General features: G+C 43.6%; 1 protein-coding gene across 2 annotated transcripts; it reads left to right on the top strand.

Moving 5' to 3' along the window:
* Positions 1-1,074: 1,074 nt before the first annotated feature.
* Positions 1,075-19,438, top strand: DHH (desert hedgehog signaling molecule). Of its 2 annotated transcripts, none has more exons than XM_087956129.1 (3): positions 1,075-1,967; positions 17,299-17,560; positions 18,373-19,438. In XM_087956129.1, exons 1-3 carry the CDS (start codon positions 1,653-1,655, stop codon positions 19,014-19,016), a joined length of 1,221 nt encoding a protein of 406 aa, XP_087812255.1. In that variant the 5' UTR covers positions 1,075-1,652; the 3' UTR covers positions 19,017-19,438. The 2 variants fall into 2 exon arrangements, with proteins under 2 accessions (XP_087812255.1, XP_026534489.1); XM_026678704.2 differs by having other exon boundaries at positions 18,349-19,438.
* The last annotated feature ends 5,940 nt before the right edge of the window (positions 19,439-25,378 follow it).

The following is a 25,378-nucleotide window of genomic DNA, read 5'->3' as shown; positions in this document are numbered from 1 at the left end:
TGGGTGCAACTCACTTAACAACCCATCTTGCTTAGCAGTGGAAATTCTTCTCCCACTTGTCAAAAGTTCAGGACTGCCTATATTCAAGCCCGAGTCCTAAAACTCCCAATAAGCGTAGCAAGTACAGGGGAAATTATTGCCGGCCTCGTGACACGAAGACCCCTTAATTCCATTCAGCTGCATCACCTTAGAAAGGGAAGGAAGCCATCATTATTTAGGCTCTTGTTATGAATGCCTTGCAGCAGCGCCCTCATTCAAGAAACTGATGGATTGGTGAGGTACCAAAGGTTGACCTTCCTCCTCCTTTCTCAGCAGGGACATAATTGAGGGTGAGGCCTTGGCAATAAAAATCCTTCCTTCCTCTTCCCCCACCTTAAGTCTGGTAGCAGAGGAAAAATAAGTTCTGGAAATGATCCGGTGTTTAGCTTTAATGTGGGCCAACCTACCATGTGAAGCAAAACCAAGGAGAGGAAGCAACTTTTAAAATGTTGACACCTGGGGGCCAACTTCAGCCATCATCCAAGAAAGTGGGGAGAGAAGAGATTTCTCCTCTTTGGGGGCCATATCTCTGGGGCTAGGAAAGGTTCAAGCGTCTTGCTCTCTGCTCAGAAGGGGAGGAAAGGGGCAGCTACAGGCAGGGATATTCTGCCTTCCGGTTATTTATTTTCTCCTATCCTGGAAGGCAGGAAACAATGCTGAAAGTGCAGCTCTGTTTTATGCCTTTCAGCCTAATGACCTACAGACCGACTTCCTCTGAGGAAAACCAGGGTGTGGGAGGGGCGGGAATCTTCACTCAAAGGGCCCGAGGTGCGTCGACGGGCAGGGTAGTTAAAGAATGCTGGAACCGAGGCGGGGAGAGAGAGAAAAGGACTCCGAAAGTGAAATCTCTCTCCGAAAACAGCATTTCCTTCGCCGCGCGCCCCCTCCCCTCCCCTCCCCGAGCAAGGTAAGTCGCGGGATCTCCGGCCTGGCCAGTAGAGGGCGCCAGGATGCAGGCTGGCACGGCGAAGAGGCGACTGTCTAGTTTCCGAGATTGGGCAGGGAGCGCCGCGGGAATTGCGCGCTAGGTTGGTATCCTTAGGGTGCGCCTCCCTCTCTCCCTCCGGGAATCGGCCCCCTGCCCCTTAAGGGAGAGGCGGCCCCGAGAAGGATGTGGCCGGCACAGCAACTCATGGGGGCCGGGCTTCAAGGCGGGGCCGGGCAGCAGGAGCAACGTTTCCCCCGCGCCCGTAACAAGAAGGGTGGCATCGCTCGCCTCCGCGTCTGGGGCTCCTGTCGCCCGGTTGCCTGCCATTGGGGAAGGATGGCTTTGGGCAGGGAGAGACGCCAGGGGGCAGGAAGAGCCGGGCTGCTCTCTGGAAAGCGCGGGGAGCTGTGGTGGCGACTTTGAAAGGGCCACTGTGTCTTGGCACGGGGAGGGGCCAGAATCGCGTATGGGGGCCAGGCAGTGGGCACTGCGGGGGGAGACGCAGGGCACAGCGAGACCTCCCTGCCAGCAGCGGTCTCCTCAAGGGATGGGAGCGTGGAGGAATCCTCTTGGCTTCCCAGCAGCCTGCTCAGGGTGATGCCCACCTCAGCTGACTGCGCTCCTGGAGACCAGCGGAGACTCGCCTGTCTGAGGAGAGGGCCGGCTAGGCTGGCCTCTGGCTGAGATGGCTTGGCGCAGGCTTACCCTGGTCAACCTGCTTGGGCTTTGCTTGACCAGCTGCCTCCTGTGCCCTGCTCAGGGCTGTGGCCCAGGCAGGGGGCCAGTGGGACGGAAGCAGTCCAGCCGCAGAAGCCTGGCCCCGCTGCAGTACAAGCAGTTTGTGCCCAATGTGGCGGAACAGACCCTGGGAGCCAGTGGCAAAGCCGAGGGCAAAATCAGCCGCCACTCCGAGCGCTTCAAGGTCTTGGTGCCCAACTACAACCCTGACATCATCTTTAAGGATGAAGAGAATACAGGTGCTGACCGGTTGATGACAGAGGTGGGTGCTCCTCGGGGGGCAAGGGTGATGCCCGGCTGCCCAAGGGCCCTGCCAGCTTGGGGTGCCCGGTTCAGCCCTGACATGTGTGAGGCAGCAACAAAGCAGCCTGTGATTCTGAGCATAGGATGACAGCCTCTTCTTTTAACTCTGGAGTAGCCTGAGCCAGTGCACCCAACAGATCAGAGGATTTAAGGGGTCTGCAGCCTTGGGCCCAAGTGCTTCTCTTTATACACATTAGCCCCTAGGCTTCCCCTCCGCCAGGTTGCTGGTCTTAAATGATAAAACGTTATCACTCCTGGTTTCTTTAGGCTTTGATCTGGGAAATAGCCCCTTGCAGAATGAGTCTAAACTTGCAGGTCTAGACAGAGCCATCTTTGTGAACTATTGCTAATTTCAGGAAGTTTCTTCAGTTCAGAGACATTCTGAGATGCTGTGGGTTTAATTTTGGGGGATGGTGCTGGTGGTGTCTTGGTCTTTATGGCTGGGGACAGAACAGGATTGGCAAGCAAGGGCCAGTAGCAAATTTCTAGGCTAATCCCAGGAGAAATGTGCCTACCAAATTTTATTTGAGCACCTAGCTAATATTTTCCATATCAGAGAAGGAGAAAACGCTGCAGGACTCCATCAGCCCCTTCGTACTTCAAAGAGCCTGTCATTTCTGTTTTCTCGAGTCTTTAAGAAAGACCTTCTTTTTTGCTTTGGTTTTTATACCAAAGCAAGATATGCCGCTACAATGACCAATCTTGTGTGTGCACCTATAAAATGCTGGCATTGGCATTTCTTTTTAAAGTTTCTCCTGTGTTCTGCAGTGCAGTTACAATTTCAACTTGGGCCTCAGAGTATCATAGAAACTCAAAGGTACTTCAGTATTTTGATGGGAAAAGGCCAAGGGCTTTCTTGGGTAGAAAAATGCTTGCCCTGAAGTGGACCAAACCATTGTCAATTGGATTTTAATTTGTTATTCAAGTGCACATAAATTTTTCTGAGGAGTATTGCATTGTTGCAGTTCTTAATTCCTTGGTTTAATTATTAGTGTGTTTTGTAGTGGCATGCTGTGTTGTCTTGAACATTTTAAATGGAAAAAATGGGAAAACATTTTATATATGGAATTAATCTCTGTGAGGGAAACAATGTTGCTTTAGTGTTCTTTAGGGAGAAAAAAACACCCCTTATGAACTCTGCAAAAACAGGAGGAATCTTACGGAAGAGTTACATTTATTATCTTAACCAGCTTTCTTGGATCACAACCCACTTCAGGAAATGTGCAGAAAATAAAGTTGTGCAAGGATTATATGCACACATTGTGTGTTGTGGGGATAGGGAGAAAAAAAAAAGGAATTGCTTCAGAACTACCGAAATGCAATTAGCAGTTACATGTGAGCCAAACATTAAGTTAGTTAATGTACATCAAGTGATATGTTAACCTGAAAGTAATAATAATAAAAAAGCTGGTACATTTACAAATAGAAATAATTAGGAATACCTTCAGGACCTCAAAAGCACCAGAAAAAGGAACAAGGCATTAACAAAGGCTCTGTAAACCACTTAGAGAGGTCTTGCAAAGCCCTGTGAAGCTTATAAGTCTAAGTGTTATTGAAGTGCTATTGAAAGCCATTCCAAGATCACAATCATTGTATAGCATGATCAATTAACTTGCAATGCAGGTTGAGGAAGGTGATTGGTTTTACCAGCCTCCAAATCTAAGACAAAACACAGATGATAAGGAACTCAAATTTAGCCAAAGGCAATTGAAGGATCCTTCTCTACTGTAAAGGAAAGGATTAGTAATTTTAATCCTCCTGCAGTAGGTCATTTCTAAACATTTCTAGCAATGAATGGAAGCTCCTCACAAGGAGATCCAACTTGGAACTAAGGTGGAATTTCCTGACAGTGAGAGCAATTAATCTATGGACAGTTTGCCACCCAGAGTTGTAAGTGATCCATTTCTGGAAGTTCAAGATAGTGTGAGGATTCCTGCCTTGGGCAGGGTGTTAGACAAGAAGATTTCTTAAGATCCCTTCCAGCCCTATGATTCTATGATTTTTTTTGGCTTAGAAGTCCTCCATCTCTACCTGGGTCCCCCGATAATGCCCTCATCCTTTCTTGGGGAATAACTTGGGTCATGAGGCTGTTTATGCAATAGACTCAAACCTCAGCTTTTCCCTTTGCTAAATATGCCTTTTTTAAAAATTTGGTTCTTTTCTTGCTCTTTCTCTCTCTTTGGTCTCCGAATGTTCTTCCTGCTCCATCCTGTGAAATAAGAATGTAACTGGCTTCAAAACCATCTCTCCATTTCTTAATCTAAAAGATTCAGATTCTCAGAAGCTATTATACAATGGTCATAATGGATTGCTAATTGACGAATAACTTTTATTCTTGGTTACTTCACCCCATTGTTGCTGTTCGTCTGATCCATGGAACCTTACATTCACACATGGGCTAGATTTGCATAGCCTGCAAAGAGGAAAATGTGTGGTTAGCTACTTTGTAGCTCAGTTGTTGGAGCCCTGGGGAGGGCGGGGGGGGGGGGAATCCTTCTCCCCCACTTCAAAGGCATTATTTGAAGTGCCTACAAGGCCAAAACTGATAGTGAAAAATAAGGGCTAATGCTCAGAACCAAAGGCAGATTATCCATTGATGGGTAGGAAGAATCCTGATGTTGAGGGGATGCCATTATGCAGAGAAAGAGAAGAATCTATTGGCAAATGAAGTTGGCTGGCTTCTTCCCAGCAGGTCTAATGCCTGGGATCCTTTGATTGTAATCTATCCTTTTATGTTGAGAATGGAAGGATTCTGGTCAGTGTTTCCCGTTATCTGTAGTCAAGGCATGGTTGGAAGTTCATTTCATAGGGATGCCTGCGTGCTATCACAGCAGTATTGGCTTTGTTTATTGTGGTAAAGCAAATTGTATTCTTGTCCTCGACATATGAACTGTTGGTTCAGCAACTGTTCAAAATTACGATGCTGAAAGAAGGGACTTACGACTAGTGCTCAAAGTTATGGCTATTGCAGCGCCCCCACGGCCATGTCATTGTGACCTGGGCTCTTGGCAACCCGCTCACGCTTATGACAGGTTGCCAAGCCCTCCACGCTCAGAGGTGGTATTCAGCAGGTTCTGACCAGTTCTGGAGAACCGGTAGCGGAAATTTTCAGTAGTTTGGAGAACTGGCAAATACCACCTCTGACTTGACCCCGCCCCCACCTATTCTCTGCCTCCCAAGTCCCAGCTGATTGGCCGTGTCTTCTTTTGTTGCCTTGCACAGGAGAATGGAGCTGGAAAGCAGGTTAGTGGGGTGGGGAGGGAATGGAGATTTTGCAGTAACCTTCCCCTGCCACGCCCACCATGCCGTGCCCACAGAACCGGTAGTAATTTTTTCCGAATCCCACCACTGATGTGTTTTGCAATCTTCCCTGACAGTTTGCTCAGAAAGTCAATAGGGAAGGTTGCAAGCCACTTTGTTTCTCTACGCAGGGTGCCACCTCCCCACCCTGCCCCATACCAGAGAAAAAAGGTATTTCTCTCCGGCCCTGGGAAGGCAGGGCAGCTAGAGAGAAAGACTAATTTTCTAGCATACAGTGGGGGGAGGGGGGGGAGCCAATGCGCTGGGTTGGAAGAAGGCAGCTGTGTGACCCATCACGATGGTTCTGTGCACTGAGAGGAACCGCCTCTTTTCTTTCGGAAGGCAGCTCCTTTGCTCCGTTCATTTAACCACCTGTGCGATCGCTTAGTAGCCACATAGGGGAGGACTGGGACAGCGGTCATTGAGTGAGGCAATCCTGCGAGTGTCTCCCTTAGTAATTGTAACCATTTAATGACTATAATAGGCAGGTTCCATTATGGTCGTAAGTCAAGGACCACCTGGACTCTGTATGTCATCAATTTTTAAAAGAAGCCTGTCCCCAGACTTGATATACAAAAGAGAAAAGTTATGGGAGGGAAGAGGAAAAATAGCAAGTTCAGATCTACATTGTAATGTTAAAAAAGGAGTCCTTTAATCATGGCCTGGAATATCTGATATAATTCTGGAAGAGGACGGTCCTTCTGGAAGCTGATGGAGGGCCTTGCTTCCCATCTCATCTCTATCATCTAGTGTGACAAAATGGTTACTGTCTGATGAGGATTGCCCAGAACAGCTTCATGGACCAGGTAGTTCCCCAAGAAAGGTTCAGGCAGGGGACCCAGGAAGAGGTGGAGGACTTCTAGCTGAGAAATCATAGAATCACATGGCTGGAAGGGATCTTGGAGGACTTCTCGTCCAACACCTGCCCCAGGCAGGAATTCTTACGCCATCTTGAACTTCCAGAAATGGATCACTTACAACTCTGTGTGGCAAGCTGTCCATAGATTAATTGCTCTCACTGTCAGGAAATTCCACCTTAGTTCTAAGTTGGATCTCTTTCTGAGGAGCTCCTACCTATTGCTAGAAATGTTTAGAAATAACCTACTGCAGGAGGATTAAAAGTATTAATTCTAATAGACAAATTGATTGAGGCTGGGATTTGGGTGGGTGGATGGGAAATTCCCATTTGATCTTAGATATATCGATCTGTTATAGATGGAGCATTCTGAAGGGCCCTCATTTTTTTCTTTCATTTTTTTAAACTGAGACACAACATTCATCTCCTTCAATATTGTCTTATTAGGACAGTGCTTAGTGCCACCAGAATTGTCAAATAAATAAAATTCATTTATTTGGTTTATATTCTGCCTCTCTACTCAGAGTAACTGATGCATCTAAATTGTCAAATAGACTTTTTCTTCATATCATGCAACAATGAACGTATAGGATTTGTTGTCAGACAACACAGTGATGGCCAGCAGTTAAGATGCCTTCAAAAGCATTTAGATATGTGAAGGCTATTCTGACAGTGGAAATTAGTTGCGGTATCTGATGTTGAAATGCCATTTGGCTTAGCATGGATGAACCCACCATTGTAATTTCAAAGTCAAACATGATGGGTGAACCACAATATTCCAGCTTGCTTGTCAAATACGGCAACTATGATGATCAATTTGCTTGAAAAGATGCTATGGTACATGCCCTTGAAATAAGAACAAATATTCAAAAGAACAATAGAAATAGAGGACAGGAGAGCTGAAATGCATTTAACAAATAGTGGATAGATGGATCCAAATGGGTGTGAAAAAAAATATATTGTATTCATCTGGGCAGCAAGAGAGAAAACACTACCAACTGCTATATTTACAGATCTTTAATACCATCTTTGTCATACATTGTTTCATATGGCAGGAACATTTTCTATATGGATGTAGGCGGGTGTGGGCTTCAAAATTTTTAGCCACAGGTTCTCTGCCTGGTTGTTGGGTGGGTGTGGCCCTGGTGGGTGTGGTCTAGTTGGCCTTCTACATCATGGCGGAAGGGAGGGTGTTTTTGCCCTCCCAGGGCTCCAGAGGCTTTCCTCGAGGCTCTGGGAGTGAGAAAACAGCCTCCCCGGGCTCCGGGGGCTCTCTGGAAGCTGGAAACAGGCCCATTTCCAGCCTTCCCGAACTTCCAGGAGGCCCGTATTTCACCCTCCCCGAGCCTCCGTGCACGCCCTGCAGTTACCTGCATCCAAAATGGGCTGCGTGAGGACTCCTGGGAAAGGAGGGGTGGGATGGGTGGGGCCACCCAGGAGTGGGATTTGGGGGGTTCTCCAAACTGCACAGAATCTTAGCTAGGGGCTCTCCTGAACCCCTGCAAATCCCCAGCAGTCCACCCCTGGATGTAGGTTGTAAAGTTAGGAAGGGGAGGTGAATTTTGTAGCAAACTTTCCAGCTTCTTCCTGAACCAAGGAGTGCCACCAAAGATGAACGGGTAGCATGATACCAACAGAGATGACCTACCAGACGGATGGCTTTGTGCTTAAATCCTACAGGTGTTCAATACAGTCAATCGCATTGTGTCTACAAAGAGTGGACTGAGTTTGGGCAAGAGTAGCTATTCCTTTATTACTTGAAAAAAACCAGACCATGTTCCTTCAAGGCCTGTCTGAAGCCTTCGGATGGTAGAAAACTGGTGGTGGTGAGGGAAAGAAGGGCATGGAAGGTGGGGGAGAAAGGCTGTACTTCACTGGGACAATGACATTTTGCCTTTGGTGGGTAGAAAGCTGACTTCTTTCCAGTTTCCTGCTGCTGAGTCATAGCATGCCATCTGAAGGCAGGGTGGGTTGGCAGCAGTCATTCAACTCTGAATAGCTAAGGGGGTGTGCAGAGAACAAAGAGAAGAATTACAGGAAGGTTTAATGGCTCCTCTGGGGCATTAGAGGCTGCTTTAAGGGGAGACAGGAAGCTGGGTGATGAGGGCTTAAACACCACCATCATAAATATTCCTTAGAATGACTTCAGGAATGCATTTTGTTCATGCGCAGGAGCTGACTAATAACCTTGCTCCCCTTGCTGTTAAAGTTTTGCAGCCGAAGGGAGGAGTGATTTCTCTGTCTTAAATACAGCGGAGAAGGAGGCAAATTGGTGCCAATAACTAGATTGCCTAAAGATACTTCTACGCACACTAACAAGGCTCCTTTGCTCCACCTGACTCCTGCGTGGATATAACTATGTCCATAATTAGGGGTGGTTGGGCATAGCTAGGGAGAACGTTTAAATCGATTGGAAATTCACAACTGCAAAACAAAGCATTAACCTCTGTCATCATCTCCACTTGCAAAAAGGCCTCTGGACTTCAGAGAGACCCTGAGGCAGTTAGTAATGATAGCAAGTGACTGCACCTCATACAGAGTTGGTATTCAGCAGGTTCTGACCAGTTCTGGAGAACCAGTAGCAGAAATTTTGAGTAGTTCGGAGAACCAGCAAATGTCACCTCTGACTAGAGATTTTACAGTATCCTTCCCTGCCACGCCCACCAAGCCACGCCCACAGAACTGGTAGTAAATTTTTTTGAATCCCACCACTGACCTCATACCTTGTTCATGCCTGCCACCATCCCTACCCAGAATATGTCTGAGGCAAAAAGCAAACACACTGATGATCAAGAAAGGATTTTGTGGAGATTGGTATCCCCGCTGCCATCAACTCTTTTTTTAAACAATCCCTGAAAACCTTGTTCTTCCCCCAGGCCTGGGACTAGAGAGGCTGGTGGTGGATCCTTTATGGCAGGGGTGTCAAACTTATGTTGTCATGATGGCATCACATGACATATCGTGACATTCCCCTGCTTCGCTAAACCCGGTGTGGGCGTGGCCAGCGTGTGATGCATCCGGCCTGTGGGCCACAAGTTTGTTTTATGGGATCTTTATTTGGGTGGTGCTGGGATATTTTTGGGTGTGTTTTGTAGAATCTTTGTATTATTCTATTTTTAATTGTTAGGTCGTATGCTACCCAAAACTAGGATGGAGCCAGGTCACCTGGAAACTACAGGTAGTCCTCAACTTGCAATTATTCATTTAGTGACTATAACGGCACTGAAAAATGTGACTTATGACCAGTTTTCACATTTACGACCATTGCAGCATTCCTATGGTCATGAGATCAAAATTTGGGTGCTTGACAACTGCCACAAATGTATGACAGTTGCACTGTCATCTTCCCAGCCGGCTTCTGACAAGGTCAATGGGGGAAGCCAGATTCATTTAACTGCATGGTTCACTTAACAACTGGAGTGATTCACTTAACAACAGTGGCAAAAAGGTCATAAAATGGGGGCACAACTCACTTAACAATTGTCTTGCTAAGCAATGGAAATTTTGGGCTCCATTGTCATGTTAAGTTGAGGGTTACTTGTAACTAAAAACCTAAACCATAACTACATGCCGTAGTTAATTTTGTGGAATTGTGGCAAGTGCTTAGACATCCTTAGTATGTCCTCAAAATTCCAAATGTGCCCATGTCAAAATTTTGCCTGCTTTGGGGAAGGACAAAGAAGCTAAGAAAAGAATTTGCAGTATATTGAGGTTTGTGATAACAAATGATCTCAGTTGCCATAACTAGAGTCCACTTGGCTCCATCTTCTATTCTTCCCATTTCCTCCTCTTCCTCTTCTTTTTATACATTTCATCCTATATTGCTATCCTTTCATTGCCTTTACCTTCCACCTGAAACCAAGAGCCGTGATTACTCTCAAATTCATTCTATATCAGGCCTAAAATGCTACATATGTCTGTGCAGAAATAAGTGCAATTGTATTCTATAAGGATGATAAATTGTCTAAAATTGCAGGTTACGCTTTAAGAAAAACAAAAACATGGATCTTAACAGAGACTATATGCCTTTTGTAATAACGTTCGTTGCTTTTTTTCCTGTTTTAACTTCTTATTTCAGTTTGTAAAAATCCTACCCTTTTTGGGGAGGGGGGTGAGATCTGTCCAATAATTCCTGCTGAACCAAGTTCTCTTTTATCAGCTTTGCTCTTCTGATATGAAAATAACTTCAAGGTTTCTTTGAACTGCTACTTACATGTTTATACAAAGCAAAACAAGCTTCTCTTTCAGTCTAAAAATGTGCAGTGAATTTTCTCGCACTCACATTGCCTTGCCAAGGCAAAAATTTATTAACTGGAGCTTTTTAAATCTTTCTTCTCCTATTCCACTCTATGTTTATTAAGGGACATTCAAGAAAGAAATGCAATTACCTCTGTCAGGAGACGAGGCAGAATCTTTTCAACAGGTTGAGTACAAATTAATTAGTGGAGCATCTTGCCTTCAGAAGTTGTGGATGCTTGAACATTGGAAGTTTTTAAGAAGAGATTGGACAGTCATTTGTCTCAAATGGTATAGTTTCCTGCCTGAGCAGGGGGTTGGACTAGAAGACCTCCAAGGTCCCTTCCAACTCTGTTCTGTATTCTGTAATTTTTTTTCACCAAGTATTCACTGAGACAAAAGCTGTAACAGAAAACTTTTCATTATCTTTGAGGAGTGGTTAAGTGAACTTACTTGACTCTCTTACGGATATTCAATTAAATTTTTCTGAATCTGTATTTTTTTTCTTGCATGTGTATTAAGCTTCTAGTCCTTTTACTTTAAAGGCTGGAGAGTAAAAAAAGCAAATGTAATCCTTCTTCTTGCTATTCTAGCTAGCAAGCGCAAAGGACATTGGGAGCAAGATATAAGGTTTTAAGACGGTTAAAATCAGGGGTCCCCAAACTTGCCAAGTTTAAGACTTGTGGACTTCAGCTCCCTTCAGCCAGCATATCATAGCACAGCATAGCATAGCTGGTTAGAGAATTCTGGGAGTTGAAGTCCACAAGTTTTAAACTTGCCAAGTTTGGGGACCTCTGGTTAAAATTGACAGTAATTTATGATGTTTCCTTAGTTTATTTAAGACTTGCCACCTCGAATCCTTTGGATTGCAGGCAGGGGTGGGATACGACAGGGTTAACTACCGGTTCGGGATTTACGAGGTTCGTGATTTATGATGTGCTTCCCTGCACAGCTGCGAGAGCACACCTGTAAATCATCATCAGCAAGCTGAGTGCAGAGAAACAGCCTACGAAACAGCCCTCTTTTCCTGCTTTTTGAACTGCAGCTGTGCCTTGTTCGGCAGCTGAAGTTGAAAAATCAGGAAATAAAGATCAGGTAAGAGCCCGGGTGGGCGGGTGGGCAAAAACATCAGGTTCTACGTCTGCTGCTCTTCAGAGCTACCGGTTCTACGGAGGTGGACAGAACCAGTAGAAACCCACCCCTGATTGCAGGCTTAAGAATGAAGGTAAATTCCCCTTTTCAGTATATGAAAACTCCACGAGCAGCTAGACTAAATAACTTAAATTTAGCTACTCATCATAATGCGTGCTCCTTTCAAGTAGAACATTAAAAACAGACCCTTGAGATGCAAAACTATGTTGTACATTTTGAGGGGAAAGAGTGTGATAGCTTTTAGCTATCAAGCAGCTAGAAATATTGCTGCTGGAGTAGATTAGGGGATGATAGACTTCTGTCCTTTCTGTAGCGATTTTTGAACATCTCCCAGTAGCCCTAACCAGTGTGAACTGTGAGGAGTAATGCTGGGAGGTGTAGTTCAGCCACAAGCTTCACAATCTCCTCCTAGCGTAGCCCAAAGGAGTCATTGTAAGAGCCATCCACCTCCTGCCTCAGTGCGAAGCTTCTAATTCCAGATGGGCAACTTCTAAGTTCCCCATCTTCCAACAGGAGCCCAGGAGCTTCCTACTTCCCTGCCACTCAAAGTCCACTGCAAGAAAGCAGCTGTTTGGTCTGAAGCCTGCTGGGTGCTGAGGGACCTCCAGTGGGAGTCGCAAGGGGAGGGGAAAGACTGGCACCCAATGAGGTCCATCTATGACACATCCCATGGTGCCCTTTTTCCCCCTGCGTTGACACCAGTCCCGGGCCTGCGGAGTGACTGAAAGAGTCCTTTGTAGCAAAGTTGATGATTTTGCTGTTATTACCCGAGGAGTTTGAATTCTCGTCGAGTTAAGTAATTCTGGGCCTGGAAAACAGCTATTGTGTTCAGGCCCAGGAGCCCATGGGAAGCCTCTTGCATTCCTCTTTAGGCTTCTAGCTTGCTCCTTTCACTATAGACGAGACTGTTTTTTTTTTATTTTTATGAAATGCCTTTTTCTCCCACTCACTTCCTGTTCCCCCACCCTTTCGCCACCTCTTTCCTCTGTTCGGCCATTTTATTCATCCAGGTGTTCCAGTTACTCATAGCTGGGTCTTAGAGAGCCAGGTAGCTTCATGTCATGACTGGATTGATCTACGTGACAGGATCAGACTTTTTTGTTTTTGAGTATCTGGGAACGAGGCACAGAGCAATCTCTGGCTTGGGAGGACAGTAGAGGTAGTCCTCAACTTATAACCATTCATTTAGTTACTGTTTGAAGTTACGACAGCACTGAAAAAGTGACTTATGACCATTTCATGATGGTTGCAGCATCTCCATGGTCACAAGATCAGAATTCAAATGCTTGGCAACTTGTGTGTATTTGTGATGGTGGCAATGTCCCGGGGGTCATGTGATCATCTTTTGTGATTTTCAGACAAGCAAAGTCAATAGGGAAGCCAGATTCACTTAACAATTATGTTATTAATTTTACAACTCCAGTGATTCACTTAACAATGGTGGCAAGAAAGGTCATAAAATGGGGCAAAATGTTAAGTGAGTCTTGCTTAGCAACAAACATTTTGGGCTCAATTGTGCCCCTAAGTCAGAGACTACCTATAACTGTTTCTTCCTCTCAGAATTTCTAAGTCCTAAGATGATGTAAATGTTCAAGACAAAATAGGAGGCAGGGGTATTAGGTATATAGTGGTATGTTGGTAGTCCTCATTAATTGGTTCCTGGTGGTGTGATGAGTACCAAAAATGATGAGTACCAAAAATGATGAGTACCAAATAGATTTTTCCTATGAGGAGTAATATAGTGAGTCACAAGGCAGCTGACACTGACAATTTCTAATTGTGTGTTGAGTACCAAGCAAACAATGAGTACTGGGACAAAATTTTTGCATCAAAGTACATTGATTATCAAGTTCAGTAGAATACCAAGGTACCATAGTATATATAAATGTATACTAATATAATATTTATTAAAACATTAAATAAATGTAAATATATACAATGTATTTATTTTCTTTATTACTTCATAAATAACTCAAGGCAGCAAACGTAATCCTCCTTCCTCCTCCTATTTTCCCCACAACAATAACCCTGTCAGGTGGGTTGGGCTGAGAGAGAGAGAGTGACTGGGCCAAAATCACCCAGCTAGGTTTCCTGAAGCGGCAAAATGAGTGATTCCATAGGAAAGAGGAATCTATATATAATTTCAGCAGCATAATGCATGTATTTATTTGAAGACACATTTTGTAAATGTTTTCATATGTATATTCATTGTACATAAATGCAGTATTCAGCACTCTGGGTACTTAGGAAAATAAAAGGAATTGTAATAAAAAAGTACTATATGTCAAGGAAAGACTTAAGTAACAGATGATTGCATTTTGGAATATTTTGTTCCATTAAAGCAGTTTAGTAACCTGCATAATTTATTTGAGGTTTGTATGCAGAGCGTATTGAAACAGGTCTCGCAGAATTGAATATATTGAATGAAGTACCTCAGATATTTGAATTGGTTGCCATTTTCTTCTAAACACTTCTTTATTTGACACATAAATATTCCTAAGTATGGAATATTTTGTCTGATGTTTGCAGATTTCCTTTAGATCATCTGTTGGACTATAGGACTTTATTGTTTGTTTGTTTGTTTGTTTATTTATTTAATATAGTGCCCATCTCATTGTCAAGCAATTCTGGATGACTTTTGATGCAACCTGTATATTTAAACCATAACTCTTCTCTTTCAAGCCACAGGAGGTGTCTTTTGGGGAAAAGGGATTTTGGAACCATGAATATTTGACTGACTCCTTATATGAGATAGACAGTTACTAATGAAGAGATAAGTCTAAAAATTGATGGAAGAAAGTAGAGGCAAGAAAATAGCCCAGGATTCAGGATTCAGGATGAGGTAGGAATAGCTCCTGAAGAAAAGCTGATTTCACCAGGGGGCATTCTAGGGAGCAGGATAAAACCCCCTCCCAATTATCCTGAGAGAACATTTAACAGGATGTTATTCAGTCAAGTAATCTTTCATCTGCCTACCCCAATCTGCCTGGTCTAACTTCAGGTTAATTAAAAACCAGGTAATGAATTGGAATGTATTTTTCTCAGGGTGGTTGAGTTGGTGTTTTTTTTCCACCTGACTGCTTCAGGAGAGAGATGGCCTAATTTCAAAGAATTAATGGTTAATTGTCAATGGCCAAGATCAAGCCCACCAATCCTCCCACTTTAAAAGTCACCTTTCCCCCTAGTTCTTCATAAACAGACTGTGCAGAAAATGGGGGTGAGAGACACCATAAGGCTGTTCAAAAATTCCAAGGTTTTTTTCTGAAAAAGTACTTCAAAAGCAAAATATTTACACACACACACACACTCATGCAGGATTGGTTTTTTGCTTTCTCAGACATGCTGCATTTTTAATATTTTATTCTTGCCTTCATGCTTAGCTAATTATTTGCTTTCTTCTTGTCTGATTAACTATGTGATCTTTCTGATCATTTAATTTAACAAACATATGAACTAAATACAATAAAAAACTATTATAGACTATTAAATACTTTTCTTAATTATCTGGGTTTCCAATTGGAAATGACCTCGGCAGATAGCTCCATTCCAATTCATAAGAAAGATATGATTAATGATGTTTAAAGGATGTTTTGTTTTATTGGGGGTTTAATGTTCTGTTACATATATTAAACTCAGCCACTGGCAGCTAATAAGAGTATGAATCTGAGAGCTCCTCGACTTATTCCAAAATTTTGCTGTCCATCAAACAGCAGGGCTGTCAAACTCATGGCCTGCGGACCAGATGCGTCATGAGCTGGCCACGCCCACACTCAGTTTAGTGAAGGGGGGAAAAGTCGCATTACATCACGTGATGCCGCCATGATGAAGCGAGTTTGATACCTCTGATCTACAGCATGATCATACAGTACAATATCAGCATTTTGCTCTGACAGACTTTGAATCGGGAACCATTTGTAGGCCAAATCTAAGTGTCACCACTGTGGTACAGGCCAGAGGTGGTATTCAGCAGGTTCTGACCAGTTCTGGAGAACCGCTAGTGGAAATTATGAGTAGTTCGAAGAACCGGCAAATCCCACCTCTGACTGGCCCCGCCCCCATCTATTCTCTGCCTCCCAAGTCCAGTTGATCGGCTGAGTCTTCTTTTGTTGCCCTGCACAGGAGAACAGAGCTGGAAATCAGGTTAGTGGGGTGGGGAGGGAATGGGATTTTGCAGTAACCTTCCCCTGCTATGCCCAGGGAAGCCACACCCACCAAGCCATACCACACCCACCAAGCTACACCCACAGAACCGGTAGTAAAAAAAATTGAATTCCACCACTGGTACAGGCCCTCCCTAGCAGGAAAAGGATTGTGGCATTAACTGTTAAGGTTGAAGTATCCTACACCAGTATTTTATTTCTATTTCTTTTGTTTTGCCAATTCTTTGCTAACAAGAAATAGATATAGGATACTATATTGCCGTAAGGAAAGCAAAGTCACACAGAGTCACCCTAGGATTGTCCAATTTTCCTGTGCAGATGAAATGAAGGTAAAAGAAATCTCACCAAAGGGAAAGCAGAAAATGTCAGTCCTGTGAGATCCTTGGTCCTCTCTGAGCTTGGTTGTGAAAATGCCAGTAATCCCAGGTAAACGAGACAGGGAACACAACCTAATTCTACTTTATTAGGCCATTTGAACAGAATGTTGCAAGTCTAAAAGTATAAATCTCCCAACATCACTTTTACCAGCCTGATTCTTTCTGACAATTGACAGATTTGGAAGAACATTTGGGGTTGAGTGATTCAGGCACTCAAAGGATCACTGGAGATATAGGTTAATATGGGGGCAGTGCTACAACTTTCAGGGAGGCCTTGAAGTACATCTTTCACTATGGACAACACTCCTTGGTGCTTCATCCTGATACGGAGAATAATTCATAAGCACAGTTTTGCACTTAATAAAAGAAGTATAGGTTATATATCACTGGGAGTTGAACGGCCTATACATTTTATTATTATTACATGGGCCATTATGCAGGAGAACTATTCGGTTGTTAAAAATATCACTTGCACCCCCACTTTGCTTCATAGATGTTGGAGGAGAAATAAGTCCTGCCAGCCTGAAATGTCTTAACAAGTTGTGGTTGATCCTCCTTGTACAGGTAGTCCTTGACTTACGACAGTTCATTTAGTGACTAATCAAAGTCACAGCGGCAGTGAAAAAAGTGACTTATAACCATTGTTCACATGACTGTTGCAGCATCCCCATAGTCACATGATCAAAATTTAGACACTTGGCAACTGACTCATATTTATGACGGTTTGCAATGTCCCGGGTCATGTGATTACCTTTTGCAACCTTCTGACAAGTGTCAATGGGGAAGCCAGATTCACTTAACAACCATGTTACTTACTTAACAGCTGCAGTGATAACTGTTGCAGCAAAGGTCATAAAAATGGGCCAAAACTCATTTAACAACTTCCTCATTTAGTGACAGAAATGTTGGGCTCAATTGAAGTTGTAAGTCGAGGATTACCTATATTATCCATGTGGGTAACATGGATAATGATCACGACCAAGATCTTTCTTTCCAGTCGCTTTGTGGTGCGCTAAGAATTAAAAAGGGGAAAAGTGAACAAGTGACAAAGTTGAACCTCAGAGCTTGAAAATGGCACTGGACTGGAGCTGCTTCAATTGCTGGCGCCTCGGAGCTGCCCTTCTGCTCCTCCATCTCCCAAGCCTCCTTTGAGCCTCTGTTTCAATGCAGATTGAATCTTAATGCCATTTACCTCTTTGCTTCCTGCAGCGTTGCAAAGACCGAGTGAATGCCTTGGCCATTGCCGTCATGAATATGTGGCCGGGCGTAAGACTGCGAGTGACGGAGGGCTGGGATGAAGACGGACACCACCTGCCTGACTCTCTGCACTATGAGGGTCGGGCGCTGGACATCACCACCTCTGACCGTGACAGGGAGAAGTACGGCATATTGGCCCGCTTAGCTGTGGAGGCTGGCTTTGACTGGGTGTACTACGAATCCAAGGCGCACATCCATGTTTCTGTGAAAGCAGGTACAGAGAGAACTTGGCTCCCCAGCTATAAAAAGGAGATGGAGGAGCCAGTGGGATTTGCATGAAGCCATTTGAAGAGCAGGATTCCTGCGCTCCATTACCTGCCTAGGCAGAGGAAAGGACCAGATAATAATTTTTATTAAAAGGGGGTGGGGGGCAGCAGCATCAGACTTGGCACTTTCCCAAATTAGGCAACATATTAATGCTTGCAATGATTCTGTCTTATGTCCTTTGACATAAGATGAGCAGCAATATAAACGTTTTAAATAAATACTGTATGTTGAACTAGGCTGATTCCTCATCCAGGCCATAAATAGAGTTAAATCTGTTTAAGTATCTCACCGCCCCTTTTTATCCCCAAGAATCCTAAAGCCAGACTTAAGATCGGTGTAACATCAGAATAAAGTCAGAGCAAAAATCAGAAGGAAACCATTATTATTCCCATTAAAAGATAAACATTGGCAAGGGAATACGATGATTAAAATACAGTTTTAAAAAGGTTGTTTCCCCTTCGTACATGTAGTTATACATGACATCCAGGGTAGCAACGACCCTGGCACTTGGAGTCTTCCTTTCTCTTCTACCTACTGTTTGGTTTGAGGCCCAGTGCCTTTCCCACTGCCCATAGACTCCTCTGACCTTGGCATCAACACCTGGCAAGGAAATTAGATGCTCTAGTCTAGGAGGCCCCCAAATGCAGTCAAAGACAGGGAGCTCTCCACCTTGAGCCCAGGAGACCACAACCCAAATGCAGCCCATCTCATTATGTTGCCTGTTAAATTCCCTAGATAACTCCATGGCTATTCGTGCAGGCGGCTGCTTCCCTGGCGATGCGACTGTGACGCTGCGGAGTGGTGAGAAGAGGAGCCTCTCCAAGCTGCGCCACGGAGACTACGTCTTCAGCGTAGATCAGAACGGACAAATGGCGCTTAGCGAGGTTTTGCTCTTCCTCCACCGAGAGCCACACCAGCAGACCCTCTTCGTGGCCATTGAGACGGAAGAACCTGTTCGCCGGCTGCTGCTTACATCCTCTCATCTCATCTTCGTTGCACGGGACCGGGTCAACAGCACAATGGACTTCTCCCCTGTGTTTGCCAGCAGAGTGTGTGTGGGGGACTCTGTATTGACATACCAGGGGGGTGACCTTCCCTTGCATCCTGCCCGAGTAGTCCGGGTTTGGCAGGAAAAGGGCACTGGTGTCTATGCCCCCTTGACCACCCATGGCACAATCCTGGTCAATGGGGTGCTAGCATCCTGCTATGCAGTCCTTGAAAGTCACCACTGGGCTCACTATGCCTTTGCCCCATTACGCTTTGTCTACGGCATCTTCTCACTACTGTCCCTGAAGGGGGAGTCCAGAAACTGCAGTGCTCAGGAGACAGGCATGCACTGGTATTCCCAGTTTCTGTATCATCTGGCATGGGACTTGCTGGGCCAGGATGTTCTTCACCCCTAAGAGGCTTGCTGGGCCAGTTGTTTGCCAGACAGAGTTAAAACTCATCAAATCTTTAGATAAAGGGAGACCCTTGAGCATTTGCTTGGCTCCCTATCTCCTTGCCTTGGCTGGCTAGAGCTGAGGTCCCTTTAAAGTATCAACCTTTGCAACAGAGAAACTCGCCTGTGATCATGTAGGAGTTGGATTGAGGGATTAGGTCAACTGATACCAGTACTCCTGCTGTAGGTTGCATATCACAGGTGCTGGACTTCCTACAGATGTGTTTGGGGAGCTTAAAAATATCTGAGGCCATGCTGTGTTCTCCTAAATTTAGCTCAAAGTCAATAAGCCCGCTGTCTTAATTTTTAGCAGGTGGAATGGATTTCCCATAGGTGACTTGATCGTCTGGGCTTATAAAACCAGCATAAGATCAGCTGTGGCTTTTTTTAAAAAATAAATAAATCCCCCTGCAGCTGCCTTAACAGGATAAGTCAGGAAAGAGCGAGGTATACAGTAGAAACAAGTGCTGATCATTTCTAGGTGACCAGAAGATTTTTCACCTTCCTCTAGCTTCAGAAATGTATTGGAGTGTTTCTGTCAAATGCATTCAAGGAAAGGTAACAAACAGGTTGGCTTGACCCTTCAATTTGGGCAGGTGATATGGAAAGCTGCAGGGTCTGTCTAACCCAGTGCCAGTGAGGCTTTTCCAAGAAGGCCAAGAGACATGCTGGGGACCGTATATGTATTAAGAATGGCTTATAGCAGAATGTGGGTAGCGTCTGTATAGCTTGGCGTCTCTTTCCTTACTGAGTTTCAGTACTGGGTTCAAGAAAGAAGCAAAAGAGGCAGTTCTAATCTTCTGCAGGGCAAGATCTCATAACTACCCAGGCTGGAATGATGATTGAATGGTGGTAGAGGTAGTCCTCAACTTACAACCATACGTTTTAGTGGCTCCTTGTGGAATTAAAATGGCACTGAAAAAAAAAGTGACTTATGACCGTTTTTCACATGACTGTTGCAGTATATCTGTGGTCTTGTGATCAAAATTTAGATGCTTGGCAACTGGCATGTATTTATGATGGTTCTGGTGTCCTGGAGTCACTTTTTGTGATCTCCTGACAAAGTCAGTGTGGAACCTAGATTCACTTAACAACCATGTAACTAATTTTAACAAGTGCAGTGATTCACTTAACAACTGTAGCAAGAAAGGTTGTAAAATAGAGCAAAATTCACTTAATTCTTTTGCTTAGCTATGGAAGCTTTAGGCTTAATTGTGGTCATACGTCAAGGACTACCTGTATGCTGCGAAGCCATGAGACTTACTGCCTCGTCTCTTTCCTCCTGACACTCCTGGATCTTAATCAAGATCCACCCGCATTTCCCTATTTGCCGCTATGAGCAAAGGGTGAACGGGAAATTAGTATTTCCTTATGAAGATTAAAATCCATGCTACTCCCTTATGACTGCAGTACATTAATGAGAGTAACATTTAACTGGCACTCCAGAGTTTTTATTTTTATATTTATGTAAGTAGTAAATTAAATGTGGTCTGCCATCTCTTGTCTTGTACTGTAGGAGATATTAATTGGATGTTCTTGACAGGGAAATGAATGGAGGGAGCAAACTGTTATTTCTGCAGGCTGTTTAACGTCTTCCTTTTTTTTTTTTTTTGCAATATATTTTGTGTGTCTTTAACTAAAGAGAATTACTTTGACTCTGCTGTCTTGATATGTTTCATGAAGGATCTGTTTCAATATCCTGTTTAAGGACTGGGGAGGGGGAAGATGAAAAATACAATATCTTGTCAATCAGAATTGGCAAGCAATCCCTTTATCTTTTAATTGATTGGGGCAAAACATTCTAGTAGCATTTTATACATGTGTCTATCCCAGAAGTTTGCACTGTTCACCTGGGATATAGAGCAATTTTTTTATTTGCCATGCCTGCCCCATTGTTTTGATGTTCTGGCATGGTAGGAGTTTTAAACTACATAGACATACATAGATATTTTTTTTTGTCGTCAAGGGCCTTTTATATGCTCCTTGTTATATATAGATCCACTGCTCTAACAGAGTTAAGCAGTCTTCCATGCGCACAGGTTTGTGGGTCAGGGTGGCTTTGGACTTCCTGCATCTTGGTCACCCATAGCCTTCCCAGAACAGCACTTGGGCCAGCTAAGTTTTCGATGGCATTTTCTGCATTTCTGCGACTATTGGCTGAGTGCCAATGTGAGACTTATCTCTCATGCATTCACATATTTGTGGGCTCTACCCTCATTGCTGCTAGTGCAAAAAGTTATAACAGTTAACAGATAACAAATAACAGAACTGGGCATGGTTAGTCTAGTGAAGAGAAGGACCAGGGGAGACATGATAGCGGTCTTTCAATATTTGAGGGGCTGCCACAGAGAGGAAGGGTTCAAGCTATTTTCCAAAGCGCCTGAAGGCCAGACATGGAATAATGGATGGAAGCTGATCCAGGAGAGATTCAACATGGAAATAAGGAGGAATTTTCTGACAGTGAGAGCAATCAACCCATGGAACAGCTCGTCCTCGGAAGTTGTGGGAGTGTCATCACCGGAGACTTTCAAGAGATTGGACTCCCATCTGTCAGAAATGGTGTAGGGTCTCCCACTTGGACTAGATGACCTACAAGGTCCCTTTCAACTCTGATTATCTGTTATAACTATGAAGCTAACTCAGATCAGGGACGGAAGGAGCGCATCTGGCTAGAAAGATTGTTGGGGGGGCCAATGGAATCCGCCAATTAACTCCCAGCCCTGTATCGTCCTGCAGGGCCACAACTTGCTTGCTGGCACAGCTAGTTCACGCCTGGGAGGGCATCCAGTTGCCTCCTGCTGGGATGTTTGACTTCGTGCCACCATTTCATACGCTTCTGATCCTGGTTCGCATTCCTGCTGCTGACATTTGTATAATGAAGGTCAAGAGAGAGCTGGGAGCTGACAGAGGCAACTGTTTACACTGGGGTGTGTGGGCGTGAGGTCTGGCTGATTCTATGTCCTCCCTATGTCTGTCTAGCCCCACTTCCCACTCTTCTTGAATTGCACACTTCACCCCATTGTGGGTTTCTGGCAAGGGAGCAATTGGGTGCCTTCTTAACAGGTGTGGATGGTGACAGACACCAAGCTGCTCAAAGCTTCTGTGGGAATGGGCAGCTATAATATATAACATAATAATAATAACCCGGGCACTTCAGTAATTTTGGAACCAGAACAAATTTTCTTCATAGGAAATTTGCATTAAAAAGTGCAATTTCCCAGCATGTGTTCTCTTTGGTAAAACAGTGAATGAAAATACATGGTAAATAAGACTGCTATTGGTAGATTCCCAATGTAAACGCATCGTCATATTTTCTGCACTGCTTTAACAAAATAATAATAATAATATCCAGCTTCATTACTTAATTTTAATTGGGATCTCTGCTATTAATCATGCCTGGGAAATTAAAATCAGACCTCGAATTTATATCCTTAGAATGCAAAGCTAATGATTTTCCACTGTGCCTGGAGGTGGTGGTAGAAGGTGGATATGTTTATGTAGTCCTCACTGATTGGATTAATACATGAAATGAAAAGCTCTCATTTTTACATAAACATTGAGATTGCATAAATAGGCAGATAATATTTTTTGCAAGCGGAGAGGAGGAGGAGGAGGAAAAATTCTAATAAGATAACGGTGATAGCCTACTCTTTTTATCAGATTTTCCCTGCCTGTTTTAAGCAATTCAAAGCTAAATGAATTCCCAGATAGGTATGTTACTCTGCAGGTAAACTGTATGTTACATTAAAACAAAAAGCAAACCTCTGGCAGTGGATATGCCACAACAAGGTTCAAATCCATGTTCGTGCACAGACAGAAAGATGTCAAACGTTTAGTGATGCCAGGAATCCAGAGTCCTGAAAGAAGTCTTAAATGGAGAATATGGCACCCATACCCGTCTGTATGAGAGAGCAGGGAGGTGGCTTTATTAATCCTCTCCCCATTTGCAGCAGAGGGTGGGATGATGTTGGGATGCAGCTGGCTCCGTTCCCTTTGTGTTGCCTTGAGAGCTTTAGGAACCGCCTATCCATAGCACGTGAGATTAGAAAGATGGAAATAATGTGGAGGCCTAACAATGGTGCTCCACCTGCTTCTTTAATCTCCTGGGACTGGCTTGCCTGGGCAGTCTGTTCCCCAACTATAGTAATCACCAGACTGGATCAGGGCCCAGTTTTTATAGGAAAATCATTGGCTGATTATAGATCATTTTAGCTAGGTGTTAAATGCCCAGATGAAGTATAGAGACAGAATTCCCACAAACAAATATTGACTGTGATGGAAGTGGATTAAAGCTTCAGGACATCCAAATTCGCTTTACTTTGTACCTTGTAATGCACCATATTCTTATCAGAAGTGCTTTATTTTTTGATCTTCTAGATGCACTCTGAAGCAAGGGCTATGTCTCTGTTCACCAGTCAAATCCTAGAGGAGGTGAGTTCCATGATTCATCAAACACAGCAGAGGTGAAAAAATCAGCTTCTGGGTATAGCTGAACTACAACTTCTGGAACCAATGGCTGTTCGTTGTAGTGACTGCGGCTGCTGGTAGTTGGAATTCAGGAACTTTGAGGTTTCTCACTCCAGAAAAATAGAAGCAGGCAGTTGTAACTTCTGTCAAGATGCTATATTAGTGTAAATACAATAATGGGGGAAAAAAACCCAAGCTGAAACATTTGAATGAATAAATATTGCAGATTAGTAAAAGTGTCAGGGTAGTAAAACTATGGTCCAGATGTTCTTGAACTGCAATTCCCTTATTCCTGACTGTTGATTATGCAGGCTAGGGAGGGCTGATAAGAACTCCAGCTCCCTAATTTCAGATGGTCTTCATGTAGTTCAAGCCTTAGTATATCTCAAACTTCAGATAGACTTCATGTAATCCAATCCTTGTATATCTCAAACTGAGGACAGTGGGGTGCTGTTTACAGTTAGCTTTTTTTTTTTTTTTAATAGAAGATACTTACAAAAACTAAATGAATTCCCAGTGACATCTCATAAACATCACAGCAGATAAGCTGTAGGCTGCAATTAAGATAAATCATCTCTCATCTATGACACATTCATATGACATGTCTACTTCAGTCTGGCAATACTTGGCATGAATAAGAGATCTGCCAAAAAAAACCTGAAGATTGGAGATACCCAGGCTAGTAGGTACCCTAAAGACTTGCAGGTTTACCCATTTATCCTAGTTTAAAAAAATAAAAATAAAATCTATTTCCTGGTCTACTTTCAGGAAATGAAAAAGAGACAATTGGGAGAAAAAAATGTTGCAAAGCATGTTTCTGCCAGATGCAAAGGGGAAGGGCATTATAATTGTGTTCATGGCATACAATTAAATGTCAAATGTACCCACAACATAATTTAAGGGATTGTGCAAACCTAGCCTGCCTTGGTAAATTGGACTGAGTTAACCATGAGTAAAAATATCGAATAAAAGATCTAGAATTACATGCATGGTAAAATATTGATCTAAGAAGGTTAAAGTGCAGAGGTGAAAACCCATAAAAACATGTGTTGAATCTAATACTAAATTATATTAAGCCCCACAGATTTAAATGAAAGAGTAAAGGAGTTCTCTTCTACTCAAATCATCAGGGTCTCTAATATGCTTAACAGCTATTCGATTTAAGTTTAAAGAAGACTTCTCCAATTTAATGTCGGCCAAAAGTATTGGAGTAATACCCTTGAAGGTCTACTGTGTGATTCTTGTCTTCCTGTAATGAGAATTCCAGTAAAATGGGACAATTTTTGATTGTGTGTCTTTTGCTGCCCTCTGGTGCTTTAGCCAAACAGAGCGAATATGCTGTGTTTAATTGGGAGAAACTTGGGACAAGAGAACATTTTGTAGCTCAGGACTGAAGTGTGGAGTCCTTGGGGTTCTCTGAGCTTGGTTGCTTTCTTGCAGACATTTCATTACCCAAATTAGATAACATCATCAGTACTTATGTGTTGATCAGAACACTGATGATGTTATCTAGTTTGGTAATGAAATGTCTGCAAGAAAACCTCCGTGCTCAGAGAGCACGAAACCCCCAAAGACCTCACAACTGGGGGGAAAACTTGTGTTAATTATTGTTTTTTTTTTTAAATAGAAATTTTATGTTAATATTTGCAAAGGATATTCCCAACATCATGCACAGCAGAATTATAATCCTGACCAAAAATAAAAATTAGGAAAGCTGTTTCTTCAAAGTGAGCCAGCAAACATTGCTCCAGAAGTGGTAATATTGTTTCTTTTCCAGATAACACATCTGCTGTGATTTTCATTGTGGTTCCAATGACACAACTGCTCCTTCTGCCATTTGTTGCCTTGTTTGTTGTT

This window comes from Notechis scutatus, chromosome 2 (genome assembly GCF_049901735.1).
Source record: "Notechis scutatus isolate UNSWTSFEM ecotype Mainland chromosome 2, rNotScu1.2, whole genome shotgun sequence".
In the NCBI taxonomy this organism is placed as follows: domain Eukaryota; kingdom Metazoa; phylum Chordata; class Lepidosauria; order Squamata; family Elapidae; genus Notechis; species Notechis scutatus.
This window is presented reverse-complemented; position numbering and strand designations above follow the sequence as displayed.